This window comes from Pyrus communis, chromosome 2, assembly GCF_963583255.1.
Source record: "Pyrus communis chromosome 2, drPyrComm1.1, whole genome shotgun sequence".
NCBI lineage: Eukaryota > Viridiplantae > Streptophyta > Magnoliopsida > Rosales > Rosaceae > Pyrus > Pyrus communis.
The window spans coordinates 1,437,145-1,458,963 of record NC_084804.1 but is presented as its reverse complement, the minus strand read 5'-3'; the positions used below and the strand labels follow the sequence as shown (position 1 = coordinate 1,458,963).

General features: G+C 33.7%; 2 protein-coding genes and 1 pseudogene across 3 annotated transcripts; 1 reads left to right on the top strand and 2 right to left on the bottom strand.

The window, feature by feature from the left end:
• Window positions 1-2,807: 2,807 nt before the first annotated feature.
• Window positions 2,808-7,403, bottom strand: LOC137726397 (protein DETOXIFICATION 40-like). Of its 2 annotated transcripts, none has more exons than XM_068465321.1 (7): window positions 7,017-7,403; window positions 6,137-6,768; window positions 5,531-5,587; window positions 5,203-5,441; window positions 3,384-3,502; window positions 3,212-3,298; window positions 2,808-2,989 (listed from the first exon to the last, which is right to left on the bottom strand). In XM_068465321.1, exons 1-7 carry the CDS (start codon window positions 7,332-7,334, stop codon window positions 2,912-2,914), a joined length of 1,530 nt encoding a protein of 509 aa, XP_068321422.1. In that variant the 5' UTR covers window positions 7,335-7,403; the 3' UTR covers window positions 2,808-2,911. The 2 variants fall into 2 exon arrangements, with proteins under 2 accessions (XP_068321422.1, XP_068321423.1); XM_068465322.1 differs by having other exon boundaries at window positions 6,137-6,773; window positions 7,017-7,150.
• A 1,859-nt stretch (window positions 7,404-9,262) lies between these two features.
• On the top strand, window positions 9,263-12,119 carry LOC137725372 (glutathione S-transferase DHAR2-like; annotated as a pseudogene).
• Window positions 12,120-19,745: 7,626 nt separating this feature from the next.
• On the bottom strand, window positions 19,746-21,560 carry LOC137727157 (protein DETOXIFICATION 40-like). Its single transcript, XM_068466092.1, has 4 exons — window positions 21,199-21,560; window positions 20,322-20,953; window positions 20,087-20,143; window positions 19,746-19,992 (listed from the first exon to the last, which is right to left on the bottom strand). Exons 1-4 carry the CDS (start codon window positions 21,514-21,516, stop codon window positions 19,746-19,748), a joined length of 1,254 nt encoding a protein of 417 aa, XP_068322193.1. The 5' UTR covers window positions 21,517-21,560.
• Window positions 21,561-21,819: the final 259 nt, after the last annotated feature.

Below are 21,819 nucleotides of genomic sequence, written 5' to 3'. Positions count from 1 at the left end.
TGTCTTCAGGCTCTAGAACCCAAAGGCCAAGACGTGTTCCTTCCTCGGCTGCAGTCGCGAGATCAAGAAGTCAGCAGCGCGCCCAATGCCACATCAACATATTTTACTCCCCGGTCAAACTCGGCTAACGAGTTGGCACACCTCGCATTCAACCAAAGGACGTAGTTAGCTTATTAATTACTCGGCCTGCGTGCCACGTATGCTAGGTAGTTTTTAAGATCAACACATAGTTAGCCTAACTCTTCGAACAATAAAGGAGAAATATTTTGTGTTTTCAGAAAATGGTTTATCATTGGAAAAAAAAAAACAAAACAAAATAATTAAAGCGAATCTGGATTCAATTATATGTAATTGTTTTTCATGACTAAAGTCTATACAATATATTCCAAGTAAACCTTGAGAGAAAATATGAAGTGGTGGGATTTCAGTTCTTCAAAGACAAGGGAGATTTAACACATAAACTGGAGGAACATAGTGAATGCAACAAGCATCCCTTACTTAGGAAAGTGATCCACATCAACCCATATTAAAGTTTATCTCCCAGGCTTTTCCCGTGGGGGATGTATGGGTGGTGTTTTTTGTTTTATTTGTTTTATGTTGGAAATAATATTTTTTAATTTTTTTTTATATAAATAGGAAATTGTAGTTAAATTTAACCACGTGTCAAATTTTATTGAGTTGTAGTGCCACTAGGCATTGTCTAGTGGCACATTGAGCCCAACACACGTTTTTTTTTCTTTTTCCTATTATATTGGAAGATCAAACACGAGATACATTAGGTGATCGTTGAAATATATTATGAAATGAACCTTATAAAATAAGTGTTGAAAACATGTGTCACTAGATTGTAATTCTAAATTGAAATATGTATATTGTTTGGGCCTTTTGTTAAACGCATGCAAATCATCTATTCTATCTAATATATATAAAGAGAGAAGAAAAGGTGAATAGTGTTTTGGTGTCATAATGCTTTACCAAAAATAATTTAACAAAAAACTTCAAAGGCATCCCAAAATAATGCATCAAATAAGGCAAGGGTATTTTCATCATTTTAATAGTATTTTTTTAATAATTAATGATTTTGTGGTTTTTTTTTTTAATTAGTACCTCACAATAGGCTAGTAATAATATGATTCAATTTATCTATTTTTAAACAATTTCAAAACATTTTAAGAGGCGTGTAATGCCGGTTATAAATTCACACGCAGATAATAATGTAACTAAATTAGTTGTCAAATGATTGTTTGTTTGTTTTGTTTTTTTTTTTTTTTTTTTTTTTTTTTTTTTTTTTGTGTAACAAAAGATATTATCTATACTAAAGGGAAATGAGGTGGGCTTAGTCTTATAATGGGTTAGCAATAATGTGATTCAATTAGTTGTTTATTAAATATTATTCTCTCTATTTTAAACACGTGCAAAACATCTTAACAGACCTATAATGCACAAAGTACTTGGAATCTGGTACCACCACCAAGTGATAGAGGTGTTATTGGTAGCAAATGGGTATAAGGTTAAGAAGAATCTTGATGGGATGCTTTCAAGATATAAAGCCCTGTTGGTAACACAAGGCTTCACTCAAGAATTGGGGCTAGATTACTCAGAGACATTTAGTCCGATTGTTGGGCATACAACTGTCAGATTAATTTTAGCTCTAGTTGCTCAATTTGGATGATCATTAAGACAATTGGATGTCAAAAACACCTTCTTGCATGGTGATTTGGAAGAAGATGTGTATATGAAGCAACCTCAAAGGTTCATTGATTCAAAGTATCCAAGATATGTTTGCAAATTCAGTATCAGGAAGATGGGTCTTTGTTTGTTAACCAGTCTAAATACGTAAGGGAGTTGCTGCATAAAGTTGGTATGAAGAATTGTAGACCTACATTCACACCCTCTAAACCACGTACACAACTACTTACCACAGAAAGAGTGCCTATGACTGATCCTACTCAATACAGACGCATAGTAGGAGCACTGTAGTACTTGACCATTACTAGACCTGGCATAGCACATTCGGTTAATTTGGTGTGTCAATATATGACTACTCCTACTGGGATGTATTTTCACTTAGTCAAAAGAATTTTGAGGTATTTACAAGGCATAATTACATTTGGTTTGCGATACACAAAATGCACAGACTACTCTATAAATGCATATTTAGATTATGACGGGGCTACAAACATCAACACAAGGCCGTCTATCACAGGCTATGTTGGTTTCCTAGGAAATAATCCAATATCGTGGCAAACATCACTTGAAGGAAAATTCTACGCCTATATAATACAAATCTTTGCGGACTTCTCAAGAAATAACTAACAACACAACTCGACAACTAACATACATTACCAGAAAATGTGTTAGTGTGTTTGCCGCGTGACCTTGGAACAAAAACTAACAAACTATTCTGCAGTGCTGTTAGTGAATTTTTTGGCAATTATAGGACGAACATCATCAAATTTCCCTGATAAACCCCAAATTCCTAACCACTTTTCATCCTTCTTGGAAAAGTCTCAGATCTCACCACCAAGTCTCTTTCTCATACGTTTTAGTTTCTCGCCTCACACATCCATTCCTTCCTCCAACCTATATGTTGATTGTAGCCCAAATCTTTCCCAACCTCTCTTCAACCGAAATGTCACACCCCACCACCATTATTTATTACTTTTTGTTTTTCCAAAATTTTAGTGATTAATTAAACAAGGATTTAAAAGTCTTCTTACAAATGGATAAATACCTTATTCATATTTTTATTAAATAATGGATGGGAAAATGAGACACTGATGTTTTAATATTAGCACTCAAAATAATTTGACTCGTCCCTTAGAAGAAAAAAATGAAGTAAATTTAGTTTCTAATTCATGTCAACCATCAAATCAAATTTGACAATGTAAATTTAACATCTCGAGATGCTCTAATTAATCAGCAGATCCTCATGAGAACTCTCCTTTTTGTCTTCCCAATTGTCCAAACGATTCCTTACCTTTTCAACCTGGAAAACAATTTGAATGTTATATAATATGTGCATGAACATATCCCTCTGCATGCATCATGCATGCATGAGGTAACTATATATTTGTGAACTCAAATATATATAGGAAGCCCCTTAGGAGCGGGATTCCGTTTTGCTCAAAAATTCACCGTATATATATAATATGGTTTGTTTAATTGACAATAAAACTAAAGATGTTTAATTATTTTTAATTAAGCTAACCTCTTTGTTCCAGTCAGTTCGAAATGTGACCCACATTAAGATAACAGTCTGCATAAAAGTACCTCCTATCATCCCACCCCATATTCCCTGAAAAAAGAAGATATAAATTGTAACTAAAACAACTACAATAGGAGAAATGTAAAGAAAAACATGACATTAAAAGTTGAAATACCTGAGCTCCAAAGTCGAACTTGAAGCCAAGAAGGCAACCCAATGGAATGCCAACGATGTAGTAGCATCCCACGTTAACGTATGCTACAAATGCTTGCCATCCACACCCAACAGCCACCCCTTTTTGTTTACCCATAAATGAAGTATCAAAAAGACGAGGCAGATTTTGATTCCAACAGAAAATTATAGGACCAAAAATCAACTAAAATCAGGACCACGTATGATTTGGATGTTCAACTACTAGTCCATCGCTAACGATGTCGAGTAGTAGGAGAAGATCGATATCATCAGGTTAAGTAAGGAATCAAGATTAGTGCTATTCACACTTATTTTTACTTTTCGCACATTTTTTTTTTTTTAATTTTTGACCATCAAAATAAATAAATTGAAGAAGACTAATAATAAAAAAAATTAAAAGAGTATGTGAAAGATTAAAATGGGTGTGTAGATAGCACTTACTTTAAGTAATTAAGTAGCCACACAGTTTATTGTAAAACATCACAACATTAAGGTGATAAATCTAATATTCTACTAGAGAAATGATTTTCACTTTTTTTAATTTCCCACACACCTGTTTATTTCAAGCCATCAGATTGAATAAGTTGAACAAAATCTGATTCAGCATGATGCTTACTGAACCTCGACCATAATTAAATAAGAAAGTGTAAGAAATTAAAATGATATTATTCATTTTCCATTTATATTGAATGTGTACAAGGAATCTGGCCACTGATGACTTTTTGTGTCGTAGGGTCATCTCTCATTATTTTTATCTTCTTGACATTATTCTTTAATTTATAAGTCATTTTGCATCGTTAAGTACCACCTTTTTTTAAATCATCTTCAACTCTTGGTTAAAATTAAAAATTTTTAATCCAGAAAATTTAAGTTTTAACCCAAAAACCGTTTTTCTCCTTCAATTTTTCTGGGTTAAATTTTTAGCCAACGATTATTAAAGAATGAATTTAGGAAATTTTTTTTCTTAAAGTTAAGAAAAAAATTATGTAGACTATTTTAATTTAATTTTTGAACATTTTAATCTAAAAATATTTAAATTCCAATAAATATTGAAAAATCACTAAACTAACACCATGAAACTCGTGGAACATTAAGAAAGAATATGAAACACAACAAAATAATTTTTTTTAATTACTTTAGCCATTGGATTTAAATTTGGACTGTTAGAATTTTTTTTTAACCGTTAGATTTGATCAAATTAGATCTTACCAGTTGGATTCAATGATTTTATAATATTAAACTAAAAAAATACACATATATAGTAGTCCAGCCTCACTAACTTAGGGGGGATCCTGATCTAAATTTGTCCCAAAAATGAGTTTTAGGTTTTAACTCATATTTGCCATCGAGACTTAAGCAATTTGGAGTAAATTTAGAATCTAAAATTTGAATTTTACTTTAAGAATTAGAGTAGGTCTCAGAGGGAGACAAAGATACACTCATTTAAAAAGTTTTGCTTAAACTGATAAACATTACCGACAGAATATTTGTCAGTTATCTCTCATTCAAGTTAATCAACCATGCATGCCACTGTTTACACCTGGCTCAGATGGGTTATTTTCCTTTCATGGCTAAATTTTCAACATATTGACTGGTAGGTAAAGTTATGGTTTAATTTGTAATGTTTATTTTATTTAAGTGAATGCATGTATATACATAGCAAAAGGACTCTAGTACTTTATTTTGTTGGGTTAAATAAGTTAATTAGTAATTAAAATGTACAAACAAAAGGAGGAGTGTAGAAGAAGAAAATGAAGGTGTAAAAATTATTTCCTATATATTTAACGTGAAATTTCAGTTACCTGACAAAACAGGTTGAATACCGTTGAGAATGATAGATATTGCAAGATAAGGAGAAAGTTCTGAGACTGCATTAGAGACTGTTTCCCCCTCAGTGAAAATGTAACTTATGACATCTCGCAATGCAAGTACAATTATGGCACAGACCACCGAGATGAGGAAGGAGCTTGAAGTTACCATCACAACTGCAAATGCAGCCGCTTTTGGATGCCCAGCCCCAAGCTCATTCCCGACCCTCACACTGCATAAGTCGGGGATTATAGTTTTGGGTTTTGTTAGTTTCAGTAAATAATTAAGTAGTCCCCAAAATAATTATGTGAATTAACTCACCTTGCAGCAGCATTGAACCCCACAGAAACCATGTACACCCATCCACTAATGGTAATGCTGCATTATTTAAATATTCCATTAGAGAAAAGGATAAAAATTAAAATTTAAAAAATTAAAAAAAAAAAAAAAAAAAAACAGCTGCAAAATTGACTTTGGTCAGAACACAAATTGACTAGTTGTTGCAGCTACCAGCCTAAGGTCCACGTGGCATGCATATGTACATGTACGCAAATATTATAGGATTTAATTTGTTTATTTCTTTTTGTTGTTTTGGGTGGTTCTAATTATGCAGAGTAGGAACGCCCGAACGATGGTGAACCTTCTAGTGGTAGGACCAGAGCATTACTGATTGATTTCTTTGTTTTGACTTTTTGTTTATATGGCACATCGATCTTAAATTTTACTAATTATTTTAGCTTAATTCGCTATTAATCTGCTAATTTTGGTCACACAGAAAATGGTTAGTATTAATTAAATACCAACAACATAGCGATAAAAATATGATGGCATAATTATTAGATTAAAACATTAAAAATTTGATCATTACAGCATTTATGGATTTGTAAAAGTGATTAATTTGGCCAATTTTCTTAATTTGGTGCTTACCAGATAGAGAGGGCGTCCAAGGCAATTTCAGCATCTTGAAGCAACCCAGCAATCAAAACTATAATTTGATAATACCAAGTCTCAAGGCATAACATTACGGCCGATGCTGCAGACAACTTCAAAAATCTCCAAAGACCGGAAAATGCCCTAATGCTAAAGCCTCTCCATGTACGCTTGCACCTTGGAGTCCAAACAATGTACACAAACTGTGCCACCACTATAATCCACCATGAAAAGCTCAGCATCAACGCCGCACCCAGCAAACCCCAATCCAGTTTGTACACCACCACCCAGCTTAACACTATGTGCACCACAAGTGCCCCTGCTGAGATGTAGGCACTAGGGAACACTATGGTCTGGGCTTGGAGGAATTTTTGTATGGGGAAATTGCAAGCGTAGGCAAATATTTGAGGGATCAGACCGTATACGAAAATCGCGGCTGCGGCTGAGATGGAGGCTGATTCACCTAGGGCTAGCAAGAGGGGCTTGGAGAAGATGTAAATTATCATAAGTGGGATCCCAGTTGCCACGAGGAGGATTGTTGATCTCTGCATGTATATGCCCAGCATTTCATATTTATGTGCTCCATAGGCTTGACCACATAGAGTTTCCACTGCACTACCCATACCAAGCTGCACTAAAAACACATGTTACTTGTATATATGATTCATGACCGAAGACAATATGATATATGTTATGTTGACAGACTGTAAATTTGAATCATTAATCCAATTAATAAATTAATTTTTGGTTAAACATGCATGTGGTAATTAACAATAACACACCCTGAAACATATATGACAAAAGAACTTTACCAATCAACTTCGTGCTTCAAAAATCAAATGAGTGTTAACAGGGTAAGTTGAATTATTATGCATACCATGAGGCCATAGGCGAAAACTTGAATCCCAGTGTTGCCAAGAGATGAGGCAGCAAGTTCAAGATTGCCAAGATGACCACATAAGATTTGGGTGGACATGGATATAACATTGTTGAGCAAGTACACCACCACCGCCGGAGCTGCCAGGCGATACAGGGTCTTTGTCTCGAGCCACGTGGCCGTTCGGAGACGCTGGAAGTTTGAGAGGTCAGTGTTGTTTAGTGTGTCTTCCAGTTCCGAGCTTACTATCTGCTGTAATGAAGATGTTTTGGGAACTAACATGGGCTCAGAGAGATCACTATCACTTGAGTACTCCATGCTAGCTAGAAGTCTCTCTCTCTCTCTCTCTCTCTCTCTCTCTCCTCTCTCTCTAGACAATAGACAAGAGGCAAGAGGTACTTTCTTGTGATTTATCAGCCGTCTACAAGCTACTTATACATACCAAATGGCATGACAAATTTTTCGCAAGAAAAAAGGAAAAATAAAATGAATCGAAACAATCAATATTATCAAGAAAACTTACGGGTTCTGATAAAGGATAATACTAGGGAGATAAATTTATAGACAAAATTTGCATTACTCTCTGGTTGCATTACCCTTTGGTAAAATACACTATAAATAAATGGCTAATGCTATGAAGACAAAAATTGTAGAAAAAATTTTGGAAACTAAAAGACATGGAAGTTTATAATTGGTTTATTACTTAAACATTGAGAAGCGTGTTCATTCCTAGAAAGACACATCATTTAGTTTGCAAATTTTATCTTCAAATTTAGTCTTCCTAGCATTATCCTACATAAAAACACTTTAAACCTATTAAATTTTAGAGAATAAAAACCCAATTGACTTGGTAACAGGAGAGAATTTTACAGATTTGCGTAAACTTACATGTATTTGATATAATCACCATCTTGACAGTCAAATAATGATTGTTCTTTTTTTCGTTTTTTTTTGGTAAACAACCAGGATCTAGGCCACATACCCGGATGAAAGCTTTATGACTAACAACACAAATGTACAAACAAACAGCATAAATTTACAACAAAGGCCCAAGGACAAAAATTTATAAACAAAAGTGGACCTATCTAACTAACAACAAAAGCCCAAACAAGAGTTGAGCCCAGACTACCCGAGACATCTGTTAGTGCTGCAACCTCCTTCACGTCAACGTATCCCGACCCTCTGGATCTCACGCTCCTAACCTAGGATCTCCTCGCCGATCATAACTTCCAGCCAAGAACAGCTCTTCGATCGCATCCACAAACTGGAAAAAACCAGCCATGAAGCCCGTGGAAGTCCACAAGCAACGTTGCCAACAAGGGCAGATAGAGAGAAGGTGGTGGTGTTGTGAACACCTGTGCCGGTGAGAATACCGGAACTCTACACACCAACTCAAACAATCGCGATTAGTAGTGGCTACGGATCGAAGTGATGATGGTCTAGGAAGAGGGACGCCAATGGACCACGAAAAACAGACAAGATCGGGATTGAGAGAAAGGGGAAAAAAGCAACAGAGAGACAGAAAGGAGGAGCAGCCAGAAGAAAAAAAAAAGAAAAAAAAGAAACTGCCATCGAACCCAACCATGGTTAAGGTCGGCGACTCCGAAAAGGGACGAAAAAGAAAACTACTCACACAGACGGTGAGAATATCTCACAAGCAGAGAGGAATGTTGTTGGAGATTGTTTGGTGGAGTAAGCCATGATTGTTCATTTTGCAATGAAGAATACTACTTCCTTTTAATCATACAATTCGCAGAGGATTGAAACTGATATTTATTTCTTGAGCAATCAATCTGCTACTTTCATGTTGGCTGCAATTTGTTCATTCCTTCTTTCAACACACCATATAAGAAGTAACTCATCTATTTTAATTTAACGGAAACGGCAGCCAAACTTTCTCAAAGCATCACTCTTTATAGACTTCCTACCACTACCACATCATGTATTAACGTTAAATAGTTTTTTATTAATTCTCTTTTAACATGCAGCTCACTTGCTTGTAGGTGGATTGTCTGCTCTCTCATTTCTATTTTTTTTCATGCTCTTCTGTTTGTGTAATCACGGTTAAATCACGTTAATATTTTATATAATTGTATTACTTTTTGTTTTATTATTTCTATAAAAAAATTAATATAAAATGTTAACGTAATTTAACTGTGATCATATATCATAGAAAGACATAAAATGTATGGAAATTAGAGGATAGACAATCCATCTCTCCCTTGCTTTCCTAGCTTGTGAAAGGAATCCAAATAATTGTCTTCTCTCAGGACGTAAATGCTCTCCAAATAATTGTCTCAGCTGGGTTTCTCTCGATTTCTGTACAGTGAAAGGTCTGTTTTGCCCTTTTGATTCCACGCGTCCATCATCCGTGGATGTTCTGGCTTTTGGTTATTCTGGATCCTTCTTGCGCTTTCGGCTATTCTGTCTCGCATATCTCCGGTTGCTTTGTTTCTCGCCGTCCGTTTTTCTCCGCCTTCGCTTCTGTTTTCTTCATCGTGTTGCATTGTTGTTCAAAACGTCGATCATTTTGCTTAGTTGTTCTTCGATTAGTGGTCACAGTTGTTAATTTCTCTGCCTTTTTGGTTCGATTCCAATAATTTTTTGGGTTTTTGGTTCGTTGGATTCGGGTTTTCCAAGTAAGCTTTACATGTATATTACTGCACGGGGTTTCGATTTTCCATGTTTATTTTGATGCCTTTTTGTTAATATCTCATGGGCTTTGCTTTTTGATTTCAGAAATTTTGTGCCCATCTTGGGTTTGCTTCGAACTTGGTTGCGACCGATCTAATCCGGCGTTTCCAGGTGAGTTTTGCATGTTTATCAGCTTATATGGTTTCGATCTTTTGTTTTTCGTTGGATCGTTGTTGTGCGTGTCTAATGCGTTTTGTTTTCCAGATTTGGGAAATGGTCCCTTTTAGATTTTTGGATTTTCGATTCTGATTCTTGGAACTCTCTGTGGTTAAGATATATAAATGTGTTATTTGTTTTTTCCTTTGTTTTCTTTGCGGCTGAATTTTTTATTTTTTATGGTTTTGTTTTGGTGATTTGGGACCTTTTTTGTGCGTGTTTGGGTTGTTAATTGGTGAATCTATGGGTTTTTGTGATTTTGGATTTAGGAATGGGTTTTATGTTGAAATTTCCTTTTTGTGATTTTTGATTTAGAAAAGGATTTTCATTTGATTTTTTTTTTTTTTTTTTTTTTTTGTGACTTTGTGGATATTGGGTTGTCGATGAGATGCAAGGGCGGAGATCGGATGAGAAGAAGATATTGAGAGGTTTGGTTTCTTCTTCTACTCTCTCTCGCTCTCTCGCTTTCCTCTGCTCTCATATGGCTCTCGAGGTCGCTGTCAAGGCTGCCTTTGGCGCCCCTCATCTTCTCGGCGACTGTATGTTCACATTTCTCTCTATTTCCCTTGATTTCCTTTCTGGGGTTTAATCAAATTTTGCTAATTTGGTATAATTTTCCATCTTTCGTTTCTGACAGGCCCTTTCAGCCAAAGGTTTCTTCTGACCTTGGAGGAGAAGAAAGTGCCCTACAAGTTGCACTTAATCAATCTCAGCGACAAACCCAGTGGTATTTTACTTTGTTTTGAATTTTTGATTTTGATGTGTTTTTTTGGAGTGTCTGAGGAATTGGGTTTGGGGTTTTTGTTGGTGATTTGTAGGTTTACGGAGGTGAATCCAGAGGGGAAGGTGTCTATGGTGAAGTTTGATGACAAATGGGTGGCGGATTCTGATTTCATTGTTGGGATCATTGAGGAAAAGTACCCTGAGCCTTCTCTCAAAACTCCTCCTGAATTTGCTTCTGTGTATGATCTCTCTCTCTCTCACATATTGTTGTTTGGAGCCCGTTTGAAAACTGTTTCTCTAGGAAACACTATTGCTACAAGTGCTTTTATTACGAACAAGTTTATATCTTTATTAAAAACAACCTGAGAAACACTTGGAAGTGCTTCCCGAAGTTCTCCTTAACCCATATGCATGCTCAAGTTAAAAAATTTCGATCTTTTCATTTGAGCCTTTTCTGTAAGAATATTTTTTTAGTACTGTGAAAGTTGTGTTTTCTGTAGTGTGAAAGTTGAATCTGTGGGAATTTTTTAAATGGAGCTTCGTTGTGTTAGGATTTTGTTGAATTCAATCTGATTTAAGGGTCCTTTTCGCTGGTTTTGAAGAAACCAAATTAAATGTGCCTTTGGATCTTTCTATGTCATGCTTATGTTCTCCTTTATTGGGAGAGCGATTTAGTGTTTTAAATTGGTTCCATCATCTTATATTTGGCCTTTTCGTTGGTTCGGAAAAAAACCAAATGGCATGTGGATTTCTGTCTTTCTATATCATATCATGTTTATGTTCTCCTGGTGCAACTTTTGTAGACTAAAAACCAACTTCATTTTGGTCTTAAATGATATTGCTAATGTCTCTGGTTTGTAATCTTCATTTTGGTCTTTCTATTTGTATGTTTTGTTTTATCAGGATTTCAATGTTGTTTGCAGATGCAAATTCTCCTGATCTTATGTGTTTTTTTTGGCCAATCTGTGGTGTGCGGTAGTACTTTTTTGTTTTGCTTCATAGCGGTTAATGTTTCGAAGTTGTCTTGCGTACAAATCAATGCATGATCTTTTTTTCAGCTCTTGTCATCTGGAATTCAGACAAGTCAGGCAGAAATCATGAGAGCACTACTAAAAGGAAAAGACAGCCTTATGAAAAAGTAGCGCCACTTTGATTATGTAATGGGATTGCAAATGCAGGGTACTCCATTGCAATGAATAAAAGCTAAGAGCTTGCTTGCACGTACTTCTATTGCACGATGAAGCTGCACCTTGAGAGGTGGGCCATGGAGCTGAAATCCTCACAAAGAGGATACAGAGATGATCCTCATTCTATATATGGTATTTTTGAAAGGGTAAGATGTGTCAACAATAGAAAATAAGTATGTTAATCAACATTTAAGTAATAATTCAATCATAAATATCAACATTATTTTGTTTACAAATTTAGTTTTCCTAGTATTATCTTTTTTCGAAAAGCCACGAGCATTTATGTTTTTATGTGAGAGAAACATTTGTCATTGTAATTCTAAATTGAAATATAAATACTGTTTGGGCCTTTTGTTAAACGCATGCAAATCATCTATTATATATAAAGTCAATATAAAGTCAATGGAAAAGTGAATTGTGATTTTGATTTCAACAAAAATGCTTCCACGACAAAAAACTGTAAAGGCATTTTAAAATAATGCATCAAATAAGGTAAGGTTATTTTTTTAATTCTAACAGTATTCTTTTAATAATTAATTTTTTTTGTGGTTTGTTTTTTTGTTTTTGTTTTTTTAATTATTACTTTACAATAGGTTAGTAATAATGTGATTTAATTTCTTTATTTTTAAACACATTCAAAACATCTTAAGATGCATGGAATGCAAGTTATAAAAAAAGGTATTTCATATGCGAATAATAATGTGATTAAATTAATTGTCAAATGATTGTTTTTTTCTTTAACAAACGATATTATGTACACTAAGAGGGAGAAGGGTGGGCTTAGCCTAACAATGGGTTATAATTAATGTGATTTAATCAATTGTTTATTAAATATTATTTTCTCTATTTTAAACACACTCAAAACATCTTAAAAGACATGTAAATTTAGTTATAAAAAAAGTCTTTTGCACGTGGATAATAATGTGATTAAATTAGTTTTCAATTGATTTTTTTTTTATCCAACAATATTATCTATCCAAAGGAAGAGGAGGGAGTGGGCTTAGCCTCACAACAGGCTAGCAATAATGTGATTCAATCAATTGTTCATTAAATATTATTTTTTTTATTTTTAATCACGTTCAAACCGTCTTAAGAGACGTGTAATGCCAGTTATAAAAAAAAATCTTTTGCACGCGGATAATAATGTCGTTAAATTAGTTGTCAAATGATTGTATTTTTTTTTTTTAACAAACAATAATATCTACACTAAGGAGGAGGGGATTGACTTATCCTTATAATAGACTAGCAATAACGTGATTCAATCAATTGTTTATTAAATATTATTTTCTTTATTTTAAATGTAAATTCAATGAAGATCAATTTTATTATGTGAATTCAGCTACTTTAATTGGTTTATGAGGGGTTTCTTCTATTATAATTTAAGATTATTCATTTACTTCAAGTATTTGACTTTTTTTTTTGTCAATTTACACATATAAACATATTTAAAACGTGTAAGTCGCGCATTCAAAAAATACATTCTGTGTGACCATGTGCATAAAGGCTAGTATTTGAATAATTGCTCAACATTTTATTTTTAGGATATACAATCTTCAAAATTTGGATCCAGGTCCGATTCTTTTTTCATCGATAATTAAAATACCATTTATGATTTATAAACCATCATTTGTAATTTTGTATACGACTCTTGGTCTTGGGCTAGTCGGACATATATTTGCCTATACTTTTGGTGAGCAAGTATGATATGTGATTGTTGCGTTTGGATGTTACTCAATCCACCCAGTGAAATTAATTAATGAAAAATTGTCCCCAGGTAAGGAACCTTATTAATTAATCTACACATTACAAGTACAATAATTTTTCATACATGGCAAGTGAAACTGGCCTAAGACTATATTCAAAGAAGATGTCAAAAACATCCAACGGCCACCCTTTTTATTTACCCAAAAATGAAATATATCAAATCAAAAAGGGCCAAATTCAAGCAAAAGGCAGATTTTGGCTCCAATAGTAAAATAGTAAAAGATAGGAGAACAAAAATAGAATTTAATCACAACCACGTACAATTTTGATGTTCAACTAGCCCATCGCATACGATGTTGAGTAGTAGGTGAAGATTCATATCATCAAATCAATAAGTAATCAAGCAGCCACACAGTTTATTGTAAATCGCACAAAATTAAGATGATAAATCTATTCTGATCAATTTCCCTTCTACCTCCTATTTTAATTATAAAAAAAGAAAAGAAAAGAAAAATAGTAAAATTGACCTTATGCAAAAAAATTATGAAAAGAAAACGAAAAAAAAAATATGAAGTTGATGTTAGCAACATAAAACAAGTCAGTAACAATGGTGAGGGGCATTTGTTGTGACATCGGTGTAGGCCACCGCAAGAATGGAAGAGAACCGGCCGCTCCTCGCTCAAAGGTCCATGCATTGAGATGTTCAATGTGATTAGCTGTTTTACCTAAATAAGTTACAATCATCACAAACTTTTCTTTTGTCTACGACTATGTGTTATAAAGATGTTTGAGATTTGAAATGTGATAGCGTCACATGTACAAATAGTAGAAAAGACTGATGGCAAATTTCTTAAGGTCGTAATCCTGGACCCGCCATGACGAAAAATAGTAGCTGCATTCAATCATCACAGGCAATGACCATAAGATCTCTCATTAAAATCAAACACGAGATACATTAAATAATCGTTGAAATACATTATGCAGCGAGTCTTTTAAAATAAATGTCAAAAGCATGCGTCAGCAAATTGTAATTCTAAATTGAAATATTGATACTGTTTGGCCCATTTATTAAAGGGAACTTTAACGAAAAGCTCCCAGTAACGAAAATCATATTTTTACATTAAAAAATCAATTATAGTATTATTCATTTTACCATTTATTTTGTCTTTATCGTTAAAAATTCAACTCAAAGTTTTCAAGCCATTTTTATTAGATTTCATTTTGTTAAACGCATGCAAATCATATTTGAATAATTGCTCAACATTTTGTTATTTGGATATTATACAATCTTCAAAATTTGGATCCAAGTCCAACCCTTTTTTTATCGATAATTAAAATACCATTTATGATTTATCAACCATCATTTGTAATTTTGTATACTACTCTTGGTCTTGGGCTAGTAAGACATATATTTGCTATTATTTCTGGTGAGTAAGTATGATATATGATTGTTGCGTTAGGAGCCAATGAGATGTCAAAAGTGTAATTTACACAATTTTTGCCATTTTTGTAACAGTAAGTCCTACAATATATAATGAAAAGAATAATTTTGATTCATTCTTTTGGAAACAAAGAAAATTTAACATCTAACTTCAAATTGCCAAGAAGGCAACCCAATGGAATGCCAATGATGTTAACATATGCTACAAATGCTTGCCATCCACACCCAACGGCCACCCTTTTTTTTTTTTTTTCTTTGAAAACCAAAAATGAAATATATCAACTGAAAAAGGGCCAAATTAAAGCCAAAGGCAGATTTTGGTTCCAACGATAAAAGATAGGAGAACAAAAATTGAATTTAAACACGACCACATACGATTTTGATGTTCAACTACTAGCCCATCGCATACAATGTTGAGTAATAGGAGAAGATCCATATCATCAAATCAATTAAGTAATCAAGCAGCCACAGTTTATTGTAAATCTCACAAAATTAAGGTGATAAGTCTAATATTTTACAATATTCTGCGTTGTCCGTCTTAATGACCAATTTTTCTCGTAGAGTCATCGATCTGCCTCATTATTTTTATCTTAATCGACATTATTACCTTTAATTTATTGGTCTTTTTCACACAAAGGACAAGATTTTTATCATAATGGACATTATTCCTTCAGAGAGAAATAAATAAGTACTCGAACTAATTGTCTTGTTTAAATTAATTACCATAAACGGACAGAATATTAGTCAATTGTTGTAGTCCAGATTCTCTCAATCAAGTTAATTAATTAACCATGCAAATATTTACAACGCGGCTCTGATGGGTTAATTGTTTGTATGCAACACTTTTTTACACGCGTAGGATTCTCTTATCTCTTATCTATTTTAAGTATATCGATATTCTTATATTAAAAGGAGAGAATACAAAATATTAACGTGATTTATCATGAGCATTTAAATTGGAGAAGAGGAAAGGGAATAAAAACAATGAGAGAGTAGAAAATTCGAATTCAATGTTCAACATGTTGCGTTGTTGACCAGGTACGTAAAGCTGTGGTTTAATTTGCAAAAGTTTATTTTATGTAAGTGATGGCATGTATATACAAAGGGAAATGATTTTTCGTACTTAATTTGTTGGGTTAAATAATAATTAAAGTGCATGAACAAAAGGAGGTGCGCATAAGGGGAAAGCGAAGGTGCAAAATTATTTTTTATAATCTTTGTAACAGCGAGCGAGTCCCACAATGTATAATAAAAAATAAATAATGAGTGCTATTAGACTACTTCAATGTCTTATTTTTTCACCTATATGATAATCACACACATCAGAAAAAATTAAAAAAGTAAAATGTTATTTTTCCACCGTAATTATTTCCAAAATAACCTTAATATATTTTGTTTAAATATTTATTTTTTTAATAGAAAAGAATATAATTATAACATGAATTATACAACTAACCGTCGCAAACGTCACTTGAAGGAAAATTCTACGCCTATATAATCCAAATCTTTACGGACTTCTCAAGAAATAACTACCAGCACAACTCGACAACTAACATACATTATCAGAAAATATGTTAGTGTGTTCGCAGTGTGACCTTGGAACAAAAACTAACAAACTATTCTGCAATGCTGTTAGTGAATTTTTTGGCAATTATAGGACGAATATCATCAGATCTCCCTGCAGAGACCTTGAATTCCTAACCACTTTTCCTCCTTTATGGAAAAGTCTCAGATCACACCACCATGTCTCTTTCTCATATGTTGAAGTTTTTTGCCTCACACACCTATTTCTTCCTCAAACTTTTATGTCGATTGTAATCCAAATCTTTCCTAACCTTTCTCCGACCCAAATGTCACACCCCACCACCATTATTTATTATTTTTTGTTTTTTTTTGTTTTCAAAATTTTAGTGATTAATTAAATAAGAATTTTAAAGTCTTCTTACAAATGAATAAATACGTTGTTAATATTTTTATTAAATAATACATGGGCAAATAAGACACCAATGTTGTAACATAGCACTCAAAATAATTTGACCCGTCCTTGGAAGAAAAAAAGAAGTAAATTTAGCTTTTATTTTTAAATTGTCTTGTCAACCATCAAATCAAATTTGACAATGTAAATTTAACATCTCGAGATGCTCTAATTAATCAGAAGATCCTCTTGAGAACGCTCCTTTTTGTCTTCCCAATTGTCCAAACGATCCGTTACCTTTTCAACCTGGAAAACAATTTGAATGTTATATAATATGTGCATGAACATATCCCTCTGCATGCATCATGCATGCATGAAGTAACTATATATTTGTGAACTCAAATATATATAGGAAGACCCTTAGGAGCGGGATTCCGTTTTGCTCAAAAATTCACCATATATATATATAATATGGTTTGTTTAATGGACAATAAAACTAAAGATGTTTAATTATTTTTAATTAAGCTAACCTCTTTGTTCCAGTCAGTCGGAAATGTGACCCACATTAAGATAACAGTCTGCATAAAAGTACCTCCTATCATCCCACCCCATATTCCCTGAAAAGAAGAAGATATAAATTGTAATTAAAACAACAACAATAGGAGATTTGTACAGGAAAAAAATGACATTAGAAGTTGAAATACCTGAGCTCCAAAGTCGAACTTGAAGCCAAGAAGGCAACCCAATGGAATGCCAACGATGTAGTAGCATCCCACGTTAACATATGCTACAAATGCTTGCCATCCACACCCAACGGCCACCCCTTTATGTTTAACCCATTTATGAAGTATGACATCAAAAAGGGCCAAAAAGAAAAGGCAGATTTTTGGTTCCAACAGAAAAGGATAGGAGAATAAAAAAATTAACTAAAATTAGGACCGCGTAGGATTTGGATGTTCAACTGCTAGTCCATCGCTAACGATGTTGAGTAGTAGGAGAAGATCGATATCATCGGGTTAAGTAAGGAATCAAGGTTATTTCTATTCACACTTATTTTTACTTTTTACACTTTTTTTTTAAATTTTTTACCATTAAAACAAATGAATTAAAGAAAATTAATAACAAAATTTTTTAAAAAGTATGTGACGTATTAAAATAAGTGTGTAGATAACACTTACTTTTAAGTAATTAAGTAGCCACACAGTTTATTGTAAAACATCACAACATTAAGGTGATAAATCTAATATTCTACTAAGGAAATGATTTTCACTCTTTTTAATTTCTTACACATTTCTTTATTTCTAACTATTAAATTGAATAAATTAAACAAAATTTGATTCGACAATCGACATGATGCTTACTGAACCTCGATCATAATTAAATAAGGATGTGTAAGAAATTAAAATAATATTACTCATTTTCCATTTATATTGTCTGTGTAAAAGGAATCTGGCCACCAATGACTTTTTGTCCCGTAGAGTCATCTCTCATTGTTTTTATCTTCTTGACATCATTCTTTAATTTATAAGTCATTTTGCATCGCCTAGTGCCACCTTCCTTCAAATCATCTTCAACCCTCGAGTTAAATTTTAATCTAAAAAATTTAGAGTATAACCTAGAAACAGTTTTTTTTTTTTCCCAACCTTTTTGGGTTAAATTTTTAGCCCCCAATTATTAAAGAATGAATTTAGGATATTATTTTTCTTAAAAACTTAAAAAAAAAAAATTATGTAGACTATTTTAATTTAATTTTTGAACATTTTAACCTAAAAATATTTAAATTCCAATAAATATTGAAAAATCACTAAATTAGCACCATGAAACTCGTGGAACACTACGAAAGAATATGAAACACATAAAATAAAATTTTAATTACTTCAACCGTGAAATTTAAATTTGGACCGTTAGATTTTTTATTTTTTTTTTACCGTTAGATTTGATCAAATTAGATCTTACCAGTTGGATTCAATGATTTTATAATCTAAAACTAAAAAAATACATATACATGGTGGGCTAGCCTCACTAACTTAGGGGGAATCCTATTTAAATTTATCCCATAAATGAGTTTTATGTCTTAACTCATATTTGCCCTTAGAATTGAAGCAAGTTGGGATAAATTTAAAAAAATAAAATTTGAGTTTTACTTTAAGAATTGGAGTAGGTTTCATAGGGAGAAAAAGATATACTCATTTAAAACGTCTTGCTTAGGGCTGGTTTGATATTGCTATGCTTTGAAAAAAAACTGCTTCTGCTGTGATGTGAAAATAAGCAGCTGTGAAATAAAGCAGCAAAGTGTTTGGTAAACTTTTTTGTAAAAGTGCTTTTGAAAAAAAAAAAAAAAGCAGTATTATAGTGTTTGGTAAACTTTTATATAAAACAAATATGAAAAAAAACTGGTTTTTCAAAGCTGGGTTTTGCAGCTTCTTGTTTTTGGCTTTTTTCACCTAAAACTGTGAAAAAAAGCTGAAGCTGAATGTTTACCAAACACAAAAATAGCTCCCAACTTTTTTTGATACCAACTTTTTTCAGAATCACCTCAATACCAAATCAGGCCTTAAACTGATAAACATTACCAACAGAATGTTTGTCGGTTATATCTCATTCAAGTTGATCAACCATGCATGCAACTGTTTACACCTGGCTCAGATGGGTTAATTGTCTGTATGCAGAATTTTCCTTTCATGGCTAAATTTTCAACATATTGACTAGGTGGGTAAAGTTATGGTTTAATTTGTAAAGTTTGTTTTATTTAAGTGAATGCATGTATATACATAGCAAAATGATTCTTGTACTTTATTTTGTTGGGTTAAGTAAGTTAATTAGTAATTAAAATGTATAAACAAAAGGAAGAGTGCAGAAGAAGAAAACGAAAGTACAAAAATTATCTCCTATATATTTAACGTGAAATTTCACTTACCTGACAAAACAGGTTGAATACCGTTGAGAATGATAGATGTTGCAAGATAAGGAGAAAGTTCTGAGACTGCATTAGAGACTGTTTCCCCCTCAGTGAAAATGTAACTTATGACATCTCGCAATGCAAGTACAATTATGGCACAGACCACTGAGATGAGGAAGGAGCTTGAAGTTGCCATCACAACTGCAAATGCAGCCGCTTTTGGATGCCCAGCCCCAAGCTCATTCCCGACCCTCACACTGCATAAATAAGTCAGGGGCATTATAGTTTTGGGTTTTGTTAGTTTAAGTAAATAATTAAGTAGTCCCCAAATAATTATTTAAATCAACTCACCTTGCAGCAGCATTGAACCCCACAGAAACCATGAGCACCCATCCAGTTATGGCCATGCTGCATTATTTAAATATTCCATTAGAGAAAAGGAAAAAATAAAAATAAAAACAGCTGCAAAATTGACTTTGTTCAGAACACAATTATTAGATTAAAGACATTAAAAATTTGATCATTACAACAATTATGGATTTGTAAAAGTGATTAATTTGGCCAATGTTCTTAATTTGGTGCTTACCAGATAGAGAGGGCGTCCAAGGCAATTTCAGCATCTTGAAGCAACCCAGCAATCAAAACTATAATTTGATAATACCAAGTCTCAAGGCATAACATTACGGCCGATGCTGCAGACAACTTCAAAAATCTCCAAAGACCGGAAAATGCCCTAATGCTAAAACCTCTCCATGTACTCTTGCACCTTGGAGTCCAAACAATGTATACAAACTGTGCCACCACTATAATCCACCATGAAAAACTCAGCATCAACGCCGCACCCAGCAAACCCCAATCCAGTTTGTACACCACCACCCAGCTTAACACTATGTGCACCGCAAGTGCACCTGCTGAGATGTAGGCACTAGGGAACACTATGCTCTGGGCTTGGAGGAATTTTTGTATGGGGAAATTGCAAGCGTAGGCAAATATTTGAGGGATCAGACCGTATACGAAAACCGCGGCCGCAGCTGAGATGGAGGCTGATTCACCTAGGGCTAGCAAGAGGGGCTTGGAGAAGATGTAAATTATCATAAGTGGGATCCCAGTTGCCACGAGGAGGATTGTTGATCTCTGCATGTATATGCCCAGCATTTCATATTTATGTGCTCCATAGGCTTGACCACATAGAGTTTCCACCGCACTACCCATACCAAGCTGCACTAAAAACACATGTTACTTGTATATCTGATTCATGATCGAAGATAATATGATATATGTTATGTTGACAGACTGTAAATTTGAATCATTAATCCAGTTAATGAATTAATTTTTGGTCAAACATGCATATGATTAACAATAGCACACCATGAAACATATCTGACAAAAGAATTTTACCAATCAACGTCGTGCTTCGAAAATCAAATGAGTGTTAACAGGGTAAGTTGAATTATTATGTATACCATGAGGCCAAAGGCGAAAACTTGAATCCCAATGTTGCCAAGAGATGAGGCAGCAAGTTCAAGATTGCCAAGATGACCACAGAAGATTTGGGTGGACAAGGTTATAACATTGTTGAGCAAGTAAACCACCACCGCCGGAGCTGCCAGGCGACATAGGGTCTTCGTCTCGAGCCACGTGGCCGTTTGGAGACGCTGGAAGTATGAGAAGTCAGTGTTGTTTAGTGTGTCTTCCAGTTCCGAGCTTACTATCTGCTGTAATGAAGATGTTTTGGGAACTAACATGGGCTCAGAGAGATCATTATCACTTGAGTACTCCATGCTAGCAAGAAATCTCTCTCTCTCTCTCTCTCTCGACAATGGACAAGAGGGCAAGAGGTCCTTTCTTGTGATTTGTCAAGCCGTCCGCAAGCTACTTATAAATACCATATGGCATGACAAATTTTTCGCAAGAAAAAAGGAAAAATAAAATGCTAAAAAATAAAATGAATCAAAACAATCAATATTATCAAGAAAACTTACGGGTTCTGATAAAGGTTAATATTAGGTAAATTAAATTTGTAGAGAAAATTTGCATTACAAGAAAACCGTGTGCTTGTTTTACAGAAATCGTGTGCTGAATGT

What these genes read in the sequence shown, in the direction of transcription:
- LOC137726397 (XM_068465321.1), bottom strand. Translation starts at nt 7,334, where the DNA reads ATGGAGTACTCAAGTGATAGTGATCTCTCTGAGCCCATGTTAGTTCCC. An exon ending in AGTTCGACTTTGGAGCTCAG is followed by an intron (nt 3,299 to 3,383) that starts GTATTTCAACTT and finishes TTCTTTTTTCAG; the next exon opens with GGAATATGGGGTGGGATGAT. An exon ending in GAACTGACTGGAACAAAGAG is followed by an intron (nt 2,990 to 3,211) that starts GTTAGCTTAATT and finishes ATTGTTTTCCAG; the next exon opens with GTTGAAAAGGTAAGGAATCG.
- LOC137727157 (XM_068466092.1), bottom strand. Translation starts at nt 21,516, where the DNA reads ATGGAGTACTCAAGTGATAATGATCTCTCTGAGCCCATGTTAGTTCCC. An exon ending in TTTTCGCCTTTGGCCTCATG is followed by an intron (nt 20,954 to 21,198) that starts GTATACATAATA and finishes TTTTTAGTGCAG; the next exon opens with CTTGGTATGGGTAGTGCGGT. An exon ending in TTGGACGCCCTCTCTATCTG is followed by an intron (nt 20,144 to 20,321) that starts GTAAGCACCAAA and finishes TAAATAATGCAG; the next exon opens with CATGGCCATAACTGGATGGG.